Source organism: Eublepharis macularius, chromosome 2 (genome assembly GCF_028583425.1).
Source record: "Eublepharis macularius isolate TG4126 chromosome 2, MPM_Emac_v1.0, whole genome shotgun sequence".
Lineage (NCBI taxonomy): Eukaryota > Metazoa > Chordata > Lepidosauria > Squamata > Eublepharidae > Eublepharis > Eublepharis macularius.
In genome coordinates this window covers 124,911,845-124,925,333 of record NC_072791.1, presented here as the reverse complement: position 1 = coordinate 124,925,333, position 13,489 = coordinate 124,911,845, and the positions used below count along the sequence as shown (strand labels likewise).

Sequence of the window (13,489 nt, the reverse complement as noted above, 5' to 3'; positions counted from 1 at the left end):
TTGAACCTGCAGCTTTTTGTCCTATACAGTTTTCTTTGTGCTATACTATCTAAAACATGTGCCTTACTTTCTACTTTGCTTGCTTGCTTCTTTGTGGCTTCATAGATTTCTGATTTCTTCTCTTTCTTATCTCTCTCTGTTGTTTTCTTTGTTCTTTCTTTTTTTGGGGGGGTTGGGCTATCTTGAATCTCTCAAGCAGTACAGGATGCTGAACAAGAAGATGTAAAAGTGGTAGCAGACTCACAAGCTCCAAAATCAGCTAAAAAATCCAAGGCAGCTACAGGAGGCTGTCAAACTGGCAACACGAGGAAGGAGAAAAAAGGGAAAAATAAAGGTTAGCTGCATGTTGCTGATTTTGAAATAAGATGTTTGTATATATTTTTTATTTGACTGCATTAAACAACATAAAATTAATCATTTATAATTTAGCATATAAAACTACTGTTCGGCACATTCATGGAATTGAAAAGCATTAAGTAAAATTGTAACATACATAATACTGCGCTATATATATTATAATATAGTCTACAAAATATGCGACTATGTTACTTTAGCATCTGAGAGGTAAAAATATAAAACACAAATTTTGTAGTACATAACCTAAATATATTATTTAGACAAAAACAGTCTTTGAGTACAACTAGAAGCATATCTGATTATCGTGTTAAACTTTGTAACTCTGAAAACACTGAACTCTTGATAGTAAGTACCATTATAATCATACAAATGATAGTGTATTAATTATAGACAGAATTATTCATATTCAGATAATAAACTTACCCTTGAAAATATGTTGTATGTATCTACAGTTTATGCTGGAATTCTTTAAATATACTAATAGCCAAGTGGGCCTGATGTGAGGATAATTAAATCTGAAGACTGAAGCCATGAATAAACAAGGCAGAATAAAGACACCTGAAAAATACCCCAAGTTTGCAGAAAAATGTGAAATCTTAAAAAAAAAAAAATACATGGGGAAGGGGAGAGAAAAAAAACCAAAATGATAAAAGGAGGGCCTGTAGATTTAACCTGATGCCCTCAGTGGCTGTACCTAGCAACCGTAATAGTTTTGCCAGTATTTCAGGCTTGATTTCTGCCACTAAAGGCAGAAGAAGGGAGCTGGGCCCTTTCCAGGGCTGTTTGGGCCTTTGGTGGGGGAAGGACATTGGGCCAGGCCCAGAGGCAACTACCAGATGACTTAATAAACATGACTTGCATGACACCCAGGCCTGGCTGCTTGCTACTCTTCAACAGCCCCCCCCCCCCCCGCAGCCAGTGTAGTGTAGTGGTTAGAGTTTCAGAGTAGCATGTGGGAGACCCAAGTTTGAATCACTCACTGCTGTGGAAGCTCACTGGATGACTTTGATCCCATCACACACTCTCAGCCTAACCAACCTCTCAGAGTTGTTCTGAAGAAACTGCTTTGGGTCCCCATTGTGTATATAAATGAAGTAAATAAATAATAAATATAGGTAAAGATGGGGGGGAGATAAAAAGTAATCTGTTCAGTGGGTTTGAAAGAGAGCAGGAAGTAGAGAAAGGTAGCATTTGGGGGCTACCAGGAGGAGGAAAAGAAGGAGTGTGGGAAAGGAGATACGGGGACATTGACGTACCTCCAGTAAGTTGTTGCAGGTTCCCTACCCTGCAACTGGGCCTGGCTGATTCAGCATCACGCAACTGGCACTATGATATCTTTATATCAGTATAATGTTACACCAATATGTTATCTGAATTCCCAGCTTTCATTTTTTTAAAAAAAAGTTTCTAGCCCCTTCCATTCCTAAGATATGTCTTTCTCCTTTTATCTCTGCAATGGAAGGGGCTACAGACTTACTCTTTCTATAAATGAAAGTTGGGAATTCAGAGAACCTGCTTCACATATTGGCATAATTTTATATCTCTATAATGATATTCTAATGCCATTTTAAAAACAAGTTAATAAATAAAAAGCTGCTCAGAGGCAGGGGAAGGAAATGGCTGCTGTAGGGTTAGGGAAAATGGATAAATAATAACAACAACAACAACAACATTCGATTTATATACCGCCCTTCAGGACAACTTAATGCCCACTCAGAGCAGTTTACAAAGTATGTCATTATTATCCCCACAACAAAACACCCTGTGAGGTGGGTGGGGCTGAGAGAGCTCCAGAGAACTGTGACTAGCCCAAGGTCACCCAGCTGGCTTCAAGTGGAGGAGTGGGGAATCAAACCCGGCTCTCCAGATTAGAGTCCCGCACTCTTAACCACTACACCAAACTGGCTCTGGATGCCATGTGGAATGAAAAATCCAAATTTTCCCACCCACACAATAGCCATCCAGGTTTTAATATGATCTTTCCCAAAACTTCAGAGCAAATCGGATTTGAGAAAGATCGGAGACAACCCAGGAGATCCCTAGGAGATGCACAAATGTACCACTATGCTGTGGGAAAACAGGAAAAAAACCTGCCTCCCAAAATCATTGAACTTGGGGCAGATAACCTGCATGGAAATGGCTTTTCTCTCTCTCCTAAAAAAGACACAGTTGCTAACCCAGCCTACATTGTGGTGCTTGACGGTGGGAAAGCTTTGCTGTATCAATAGCTTCCTACTGGCCACCATTATTGTTGGGCCATAAATTCATGGCCCTTTTTCAATGAAATTGAATGCTTCTGACATTAACCCTTCTGACATTACCAAATAAGAAGAAATCCCAATTAAAATGAATCATATACTCCTGCAAAAGTTCCAAAATATCACCACCCTACCAAGTTCCATCTCACAATTGTCAACCTTGTTCTACTTCTGCCACTGGAGCTTCCCTTGCATTCCATTGGTGGAAAGGCAGGATGTGTGGAGGGTGACACACTCCCCAGATCCTTCTTTCAATGGCATAGGAGATGGAGAAGGGGGGACACACTTTCCAGACATGTGCTTGTGCCATTTCATTTGTCCTGCCATGCCTGCTGGATCAGGAATGCTGCACAATCTGTGCCTCCATAGGCTACCATGGAGCAGCTGGGTAGCAATGACACAGTGGGACAGCAGCACCCTTCCAAGTGCTGCCCTGCTGCCTCCCTGCTTTGGGTTGTAAAATGAACAAAGCTGCTTTTGATTGTGTTGCTGCATGAAAGATGGAGCGTCACAGTACTAATGTACCTTTAAGAATGAAGATAGCTGAATATGAGGAGGGAGAACTGCTTTCAGAAGTAATAAAAGCAGAGTGGTTTGAGCTGCTCTTGCTGCTCCTCTCTATAGTTGGAGTGGGCAGGGAACGTTGGCAGGAAACAAGCCAGAATTAAACCAGATTAGCACATTTGTACATAACATGAAACCATAGTTATGAGTAACTGTGGTTAATAAACCAGCTTCAGATTCTGGCTTGACAGATCCTAATTCACCAAAGTTAGTGTACTTGCCTAATTTAGACAATTAAAATGGTTAGTTAAATTAAGCTACGCATTCTCAACATTCTGAACTGAGCCATGGATTGATGCATTTATTACCTCTGTAAGAAAATCCTTTCCTGTCCCACTGGCCTCTAGTAAAGACCAAGGAAACCTTTTATTACTTGTTGTTGCAGTAAAGGGGGCTTGGGGATAGTCTTGCAGGGGCATAAGACTGTACAGCTGAACTAGCTTGGAACCTGTTTCTGCATGTACTCATATTGTGCATGAAGAAATAATTTGCAGATGCAATCTGGAAATCCACATAGGACTCCTTTTTCTGTGTGCATGAAAGGCAGAATAAAGGACCTTCTGTGTGCAGTGCAATCCTGTATAAATGGGCTGTGTGCATGGAAGAGGTATTGTGCTTGGGAAATGTCACTACTGAAAAAAAAATTGCTGGATTCAATTGATAATTTATCATTTGAACTCAAATCACACTCAAAATGAATATTAAATATTAAAAATAATCCAATTTTCATGTTGCTGCCAATTATCACCCGGTCTCTAATATGCCCCTTTTAGGCAAATTGATTGAGAGAGTAGTAGCTGACCAATTTCAGGTATTTTTAGATCATTCTTGGGCTTTGGATCCATTTCAGTCTTGTTTCAGGCCAGGCTATGGGACAGAAATGGCTCTAGTAGCTCTGGTTGATGGCCTCCACCCAAATGTAGACAAGGACCATGCTTCATTGATACTGCTCCTGGACCTATCTGCAGCCTTTGATACAGCAGACCATGCCATCATATTTAGGCATTTGGTGGCAGAAGCAGGTATCTGGGGATGAGCATTGAACTGTTTTAAATCATTCCTCATGGAATGGAAGCGTGTTGGTGCTGATGATCCAAGATATGACAATTAACTTGCAGGCTTTCACAGGGTACAGTATTATCACCTATATTATTGATTCATGTTGCAGTAACATTGAGACTAGACTACAGTAATGCACTGTACATAGGCCTCCCCTCAAAGTCAATTCAGAGACTCCAGATGGTACAAAATGCCACAGCTAAATTATTATCAGGAGCTAGGTGGAACTTGCATATTATTCCCATTCTGCAGTCAATCTATTGGCTACCCATCAATTATAGAGCTTGATTCAAGGTTTTGGCTCTCTCATACAAACTCTTTCATGGCCTTGGCCCCTCATATCTGTGGGATTATCTCTCTCCTTATGTTCCACCATGGCAGCTTGACTCATCTGAACAGGGCCTTTTGTAAATAGTGACCTGCAAATGGGCAAAATTGACAGCTGCTCATATAAGTGCATTCTCTGTGGTGGCCCCCAACTTATAGAATGGCCCATCTGAAAAGGTTGGGAAAACTCCAACTGTCTTAGCTTTCCACAAACCCGAACTATCCTAATCTGCCTTGAGTCTTGGTGAGAAAGGTGGGCTATAAACAAACAAACAAATAAATAAGGAACACTTTTTTATCCAATGTCTATTATGACCGCATTGGTTGTTCCAAATTATTTGTTGTGCATGGAACATCCAAGGTAGGAAATACCCATGCTGCTTGACTTTTGTTTCAATCCATGCTGATCCCACTAATACTTTGGTCTATGGCTTGTGTTTAAAAGGACTGAATTAGTAAAAAAAAAAAAAAAATCATGTGGACAGGCAGATCCACCAAGTGCCATCTCTATCATGCTCCAAGAGCCAGTGTGATGTAGTAGCTAGAATGATGATCTAGGATCTGGGTGACCCAAGTGTGATTCCCCAATCTGCCATGGAACTTACTGGGAGACCTTGGGCCAGTCATGTACTGTCAGCACAGTAACCTGCCTCAGGGTTGTGAGGACAAACTGGAGGAGAGGAGAAGGATATAAATTGCTTTGGGTCCCCACTGGGAAGAAGGCAGGATATAAATGAAGTTAAATAAATAAGACAGATATCCTGTATCAGAATTACTTGTGCTATCAAAAAACTGATTACCTGGAAATATTGGTTGTCTAATTTATGCTGACAAATGAGATTACATTGCAGTTGGCTAAGAAAACAAGCACCCATTTGATTTGTGAATTTGAAAAGGCTATTCATTTTAGCTCTCTCTGTATACAACAGGCTATACAAAATGCCCACTGAATGATTTTTGTGTATCTCAGTCCTGAAAGGCCCCTGTTACAAATCTGTTGGGACAGAGCCAAATGGTACAGGTGCTCTCCAGTGAGATTATTTTCATGCAATGGTAGATCTGTGTCAAAATGGCTCTTGTCCCAATTCATTAAATCTAGACCTAATTAATTAGCATTTTTGAAAAAACGGACTTAGTGTGTGTGTATGTGTGCAGAGTTTAGTTAAGCATAACTAAATTGAAAGTCTTTTTTAGAATTCAACGGTATGTTTATATTAAAAATGTTTCATTCAAAGGCAAACATCTGCATGCCAATTTATATTATTAAAATATTAACTTAAAAAATTAACAGTCAACTAGAAATTTGCTTTTTAAAATATTAAATGCACAATGTTGCTTATGTAGGTTAGGAAAACAACTACTTAGAATGTATTGTCGAAGGCTTTCATGGCCGGAGAACGATGGTTGTTGTGGGTTTTCCGGGCTGTATTGCCGTGGTCTTGGCATTGTAGTTCCTGACGTTTCGCCAGCAGCTGTGGCTGGCATCTTCAGAGGTGTAGCACCAAAAGACAGAGATGTCTCTGTCTTTTGGTGCTACACCTCTGAAGATGCCAGCCACAGCTGCTGGCGAAACGTCAGGAACTACAATGCCAAGACCACGGCAATACAGCCCGGAAAACCCACAACAACCAACTACTTAGAATGTTTATTTTATTTTTGCTGGTACTAAATTAATTTTAGTACAGTATTCATACTGTTTTTTTATTTATCATTTGTATTTACATTTATATATTTATGTGTTAGGTGGCTAACTCATACAACGTGAAACAGGTTAGAACCTTTAAAATAATCTGATAAACTGAGAACAAATTAAAATATACAAATAAATTGTTTTAGATGGTAAAAGTAGATCCAGAAGTTTATCAGATGTACAGTTATTTAGATTTGGTGACAAATAGCTGATACAGAGTGATTTTAGCTTGAATGTTAATATTTTTAGAGTTTCTATATTGTTTCAGAGCTGGAATTTCCTCCATGGAGAGGGGCAGTGATGATGAGTGTTGGGAGTATGGTCCCATGTAAGCCTTGTTTTGGGCACTTCAGTGGAGGGGGAGTTTCCAGGAACTCATTGCTGCCTTGTCCACCTAAGCCATGCATCAGAGCTACAGATCAGTCTGATAACCTTTTTTAATATTTCTGATTTTTAAAATGTTATATTGTAACTTCAGGAGAAGATGGAAAGAATATGCAAATGTGTGCATGTACAGAATAAACATTTACCATTTTCCCAAATGTTTCCCCTTAGTCTTTTATTTTTATGTTTAGCATTGGGAACAGCATTTATATGGTGTTTGACAATTTATGATGTTGAAGCACTGTCATACAGAACCAGCTAGGAGCTACATGTGCACAGGAGAAGGATCTTGTGCGTGCATCCCTGACTGAATTACATATTTGTTCCATCCATCCCTCTTTCTCTCTCTATTGGAGTACTTTTAATGTGCTTTTCTCCACTCTGTGTAGACACAAAGCAGTTTACAATATGAGAAATAATAACAACAACAAACCATCAAATAGGGGCAAGGAGCGCAGCAGAGCAAATGATACAAGCTTTTCTTTTGATGGCGACTGTCTCTCTCTCCCCAGGCACTTTCTTCTAGGAGGCAGCTTCCCCTTTTAAGTTGAGCGGGCGGGGGGGGGGGGAACAGGTGGTAAAAGCTCTTCCCTGCTGGAAACAGTCTCTTCCTGAGTGAAAACTGGTCATGTACGAATACAGTTTTTCTCTCCATTCTAACAGACATTACTCCATGTACATGTTTTTTAAAAATAGAACTAATATATAGTATACTGGGGAAAGTTGCATTAGCTGGATTCCTTCCTATGGAATCCCTCTTTCCCACATGATGGTGGAACTTTAGCTTTATTAAAATGATTGTGTATATGCATTTCCAACTACTCCATGTGCAATATATTGGATTGGGTCCTGTAGAAATTAAAAGCCCATGGCTTAGAGACAGAGCATATGGTATGGTTTCCATGGAAATATTGTTTAAAATTACCTCTGGAGTCATGTCAATTGCAAGCATTATGAGCTGGATCCTACAATCTGTGAGCAGAAAGGGATTGTGGAGGCAGATCCATCCCGCCTTCCCTTTCTTCAGGCAGTATCCTGTGATTGCCAAAATCAGATGTTAAGGTTCAGAGTAACTTTGTAGACAGAATGCCTTGCTGCTCAGAGAATTGCTCTGAAGAGCGGGAAGGGATCAAAATCTTCCTCTTCCTGTTGCACCAGTGAAGAGTTTCCATTGCTACTATATTCAAAATCGTGCAATTTCACTAAATTCTTCCTCCTTGCTGCAGCTCCTCTGTGTCACATAGCATTATTTACAAGGGTCTCCTGATCCCTAGCAACATCTTTGCGACACAGTGGGCTACTGGAAGAAAATTCACTACCATGAGCTTCTTACACTAGTAGTTTGTAAGGTACAACTCAACATCTGCATGTATATGAATTGGCACTATTGTGTTATGATTGTCCCTCACAACATTTGCCTGGAACATTGTAGGACTAGCTATATTGCCACAAGTTTGCTTTTGCTTTTTGCTTGGGGATTAATTTACAGGCAGTATGGGAATGCATAGCAGTGTGAATTCTGGAATCAGCAGAATTGTCTTGGCTGAAATTTTGCATAGAAATTACAGGATTTGTTTTGTCCTATAGTTACTGTTAGCTTGAACCCAGTGGACTAAAAGCAATTTACTGCATTCCAAAGCAACAAGTTTTAGAATATTTTTTAGTCATTTTGTGGATGGAAAACTCCCATTTCATAGTACGGCTGTTCCCTTTGTGCTAAAAGTAAGACTAGATTTTGTGAATAGTAAGCTAATTCAGCACTAAAGGTAATTGAATTACACATGAGCAGTACTCAAAGTCACTGTTGAAATAACTGAATACAGGGCCTTAGATATGTAATGCTTTTCTGAAAGGCTTCATGATGGTAAAGCTGTGATCAGATAAATGCAAGCAAGATGAGCACCAAGAAAATATTAATCTTAATGAAGCTGTACTTTTAGAAAATGAAAGAAGTGACTGGCAGCTAGATGTTGCTAATTGCTTCTGGAGGATGATTGCTGTCCCCATGTTCTATAGGCCAATAAATAGCAGTTCTCCTTTTGTGGAGTGCATAACACTATCATTAGCTTTAAAGTAGGGTCATTCTTATAAAGTTCATTTAATAGCAATCCCAATTTCTTATTTATTTTTAAAGCATCTATTTTTGTAGGCTGGAAACTGATACTTGCAATAATTTGTAAGCACAAACATTATCATATCTCAACTGTGTGATTATAATGACGTTCTTGCTAGATGGCTGATTAAATGTACAAATTGTATTTTTCAAATATAGTTATTCATGGGTGTAAGATAACATATTAACAATGCAATCCTAAGCAGAGTTACTCTAGTCTAAGCCAATTGAAATCAATGTGCTTAGTCTGAACTTTGCTTACGATTGTATTGTAAATTGCCTTTTGGTTTATGAGGAATTTGACTGTAGTGATTGTGATTCTGAATTAAGTTCTGTTTCCATCTATACACTAAGTTCTTAGCATATAAAGTAGGAAAGAACAGGGAATGACAAAATACAGACAACGAGAAAACCTTTTAAACCACTTAAAATGTACAAAAGCAATGGAAATTAAGTATCTTGAGTGCCTTTCTATGATTGTAACTAAGTAAACTGTGGTCATTTCTACAATTATAAGTTTACATTTTTCTATATTAAGGACAAATAACAAAAAGGCTCTATAGTCTAGAATTCTGTTTTCAGCAGCATCTAGCACAATACTTCTGAAGGATCCCTGTTGTTCATCTTCAGTATCTTCAGTATGATCTTCAGAGACATACTTTCTTTGAACTTGCAAGTGATTAAATAGTTAGCATTGATAGATATTGATTGATATGTCTTACATAAGGATGAAGTACAAACTTTTTGCACAATCCATTCCTCCCCAAAGTAGAGTGCTAAAAAGAGGCAATGGACAATGGGCAAATCTAGGGTGAGTCCAACTATCCTCCAAGGAGCCTTCCTCCAGCCTAAGGATCCATCCTTCAACTTAAATGGCTTCTTGACAAAAAACAAACACTTAAAATGAAGGAACAATTCTTGAGTTGGAGGAAGAATTTAAACTTCGTTCAGTGAAGCGGGAGAATACTGCAACATATGCAACACCAACAGCACAATTAACTGCAAAGGCTATCTAATACCTGAGAGCCAGACTACATGAGACGAGTTACACGTGGCTATGCGAGTGTCTAGAATCATGTCTGCTCCTACATGCTTGTGCCCAGTTTACCCCAGGTGAACACATGTCCTGTAGCCCTAGTTCATGCACATGTTGGGGAACAAGTGTAGTTGCGGTTGCAAGTGTCCATGGTCATAACCAGTGAGTTGTCATTGCAGAGTGTCAATTTTGGGCAGCTTCTGCTTCCCTGTCCCCTCTTTTTGCCCTCAGATCCGGCTTACACTCAAACTGTTTTGCTTTTAATATGACATGTTTTAAATTCTCCCATTTTCTAGTTGACACTACCACCTTCCTACTCCTCCTTCCTGCACCCTCCTCCCCTGTAACTTCTTCCTTTTCCTCTCCATGCAGTGCCTTAGGTTGGAATAAGGAGGAGGTGGGAAGAAAGATTGTGGCCATATGATTGAGCATCTGAGCAAAAGTTCGGAAATATGCCTGATACATGAACCTGAAAGGGATAGGGTGGGGGTTACTTTTTCTGCAGTTTAGCTTGGCAATGAAGAGCAAATTGAGTCAAATTTGGCCATTATTTCCAATGGGAAATGTGATTCGTGGCTTTCCAGGGGGTTAGGGGTGCATTTTAGGACTGAATTTTATCAAATTTTCTGGGGTCCTACTTGCTGTTCTCTAAAGACTTCCCAAGTTTCATGAAGATTGGACTTTGGAGGGGCACTTTATGGGCCCAGCCCCCAACCACCTCCAATCTCCATTATTCCCTGTGGGGAAAACTGGGGAAGCTATCTCGGGTGCTGGGGTGGCATTTTGCAAGCAAAATCCTCCACATTTGCAGGAGACCTACTCCTCACTGTCCTCTAACCCCACCCCAAGTTTCAGAGAGATTGAACCCCAGGAAAGGCATGATCAATGGGTTTCCTCAGTTGCTGTCATTTTTCTCCACAATAGTAAAAAACAGGGTGGCTGATGGTACCTACTTTGGAGGGCTCTAAAATGACTTCTCCAAAGTCCAAAATCCTCCAAATTTGCAGGAGACCTACTCCTCACTGTTTTCCGAAGACCTCTTAAGTTTCAAGGAGATTGAACCCCAGGAAAGGCATGATCGATGCGTTTCCCCAGTTGATGTCATTTTCTCTCCACAATAGTAAAAAAATGGGGTGGCTAATGGCGCCTGTTTGGGGTGCTCTAAAATGTCCTCCTCAAGGTCCAAAATCCACCAAATTTGCAGGAGACCTACTCCTCACTGTCCTCTAAAGACTCCCTGAGTTTCTGGGAGATTGAACCCCAGCAAAGGCACGATCAATGGGTTTCCCCAGTTGCTGTCATTTTATCTCCACAATAGTAAAAAATGGGGTGGCTGATGGCACCTTCTTGGGGAGGGGGCTGAAATGGCTCCCCAAGGTCCAATTTCCCTGAAACTTGGGGGGGGGGGTCTTAAGAGGACAGTTAGTAGTAGGTCCCATGAAAATTTTGTAGCTTTATTTTGCAAAATACCCCCATCCCCTTGGATAGCCCCCATAGTTTTTCTCATAGATGACAATGGAGACTGGATGTGGCTTGGGACAAACAGGCAGGAAAGAGTTGATTCTGGCTGACAGCAAGAAATGCTGCTGTGGCTTCTGAAGTGGGAATTGCCCACCCCCCTTTGCATAGATGCCCCCCTTCCTGGCGGGCTGAGCTGCAAGATCTCAGCAGAGGTGTTGAACCTGTTTTCAGCCCCTCCCCCCGGAAACTCTGTGTTTTTTCTGCCAATTTGTCCAATTGAGTAAACAAGTCTCCCTCTCTGAAAAGCTGCAGAGGAAGGTTTGAATGTGCACAAAGAGAAGGTGCATCATGGGATACCATCTCTCATCTGGGAGGAATGCGGAAGAAACGTGCCAATCCGAGCATGGGTTCGAGTGTAATGTGGCCACAGTGTGTGAGTGAACAGGAAAGCAATGGGGAAACTCTCATAAGTGCAGACACGTATCATATGCGTGTAATTCGTCTCATGTAGTTTGGCTCTCAGACAGTGTAATATTGTGGTTAGTGTCAAACTAACATTGACGAAGGCCCAGGTTTAAATCCAATGCTGGCATGAAGCTCACTGAATGACTCTTGAGCCAATCAGTCTCAGCCTGATCACCTCAGAGAATTGTTATGAGAATAAATTGGGAAATGGAGAACCCTGTATCCCAGCCTGAACTTCTTGGAGGAAGAGTGGGATAAAGCATGATAAATATAGTCAAGCATTATTGTCACTGGAAAAAATTATATAATCAAGGAATTCAAAACTTTCTCTTTAGTTTTCCAGTGTGGAGATAGACAGAGGAGATTAATTTGGATTGGGTGCAAGTCTTTCCAATGTCTTTTTTGTCAGTTCTAAATAAAAGATTTTAAAAAATAATCGATGATGCTATCTTTTACTACTAAAACTTTCATTCTTCTTAATTCAAAGCAGTCCAGTGTTTCTTGGTAACCCTGTTGTGCCAAGTTTTCAGAAGGAATGGAGATTATGCAGGGTTTTAACCAATGCTTTAGAATGTTAATGGCAGATGTAACTGTACTGCATACACTAGGCTTTTGAATGTAATAAATATCACAGAAATGAGAACAATGGGTGCTATATCCAATGCGACAAAATCTTTGAAGTCTTAACTGTACAGTGGAAGCAGCTGTATTCGTCTTTCAGAGTCCTGTCATTATAATGCAGAAATTCCATTCATTCCCCCCTTCCCGAAAACCATTTATCCCAGAAAAAGTATCCCCTGAAAAGTATTTTCCCACACTCAGTCTACCCATCTCTCTTAGGATCCCCCCTCATCATACAGCTGTTACTGCAGCTGAAGCTATCTTCTCCACTTTTTGGTTTAACAGGCAGCAGCCATTTTTCCTTGGAGTAAATAATCCACAGAAAGGGCTTACTTCATTGATCATGCACTGATCATTTCCCTGTTAATGTTTGTAGCAGAAGTCTGAAACCTCATAATGCAGTACATTTTCACCAAACCAGTTAGATACATAACATATTTCTGAAATGTGGACTAAATTATACAAGTCTAGATAGATTTTCTGTGCCAAATGTCAGGCTGATGGGCATATTGAATCAATTTATGATAAATAGGCTCACTGTGAATGTCTTCTTTACATTAAGTTGGGTGCAGTATTTTTGAAACATAAGACAAGATATATACATTTCAGGTGATTTATAAATAGACTGTTGTATGTGAAGGACTTTGGGCTGATCCTCATACTCATAAAAATGAATATTAGTGCATATGCCCTATAAAGCCCCCTTTGCCTCCTTAAATAATACAGAAGTGCTTCTTGCATTGATCAAGCAACTATATAGGTGTTCAGTATGCATAGTGTGGGAAGTGTACTGGCTACCTCAAAGGGCATAGAAAATTGCAGCATAATGCTAAACCAACTGCAGGAATTACTGGACTGCCTTCATCCATGCGTGTGGGGGGGGGAACTTCTTATCCCTGTCTGCCTCCTACCCAGGCTGTCTTGGGAGTCAGGTGGTGGTAATAACTCTTGGCTACAATGCTGCTGCAATGTTTGAAGAATGGCCATTGTGGCAGTGATTGCTTTTGCCATTGTCGAGCTGCAGAATCAATGAAATCCGGTGTCCTTGAGGACAGTGCACTCCCAAATCACAGGCCATTGTGACTGAATTGCACCCTTTACTTGAACGCTCTTTTACTTATCAAAATATAATTGAAAATTGCTAACAGGTGTGA

General features: G+C 40.2%; 1 protein-coding gene across 1 annotated transcript in view; it reads left to right on the top strand.

The window, feature by feature from the left end:
- The window catches only part of TUB (TUB bipartite transcription factor), a 111,860-nt gene that overhangs the window by 67,532 nt on the left and 30,839 nt on the right, over positions 1-13,489 (top strand). The window contains exon 4 of the mRNA XM_054972076.1: positions 200-334. Coding sequence (XP_054828051.1) covers positions 200-334 — 135 coding nt within the window. The remainder of the gene's footprint in view (positions 1-199; positions 335-13,489) is intronic.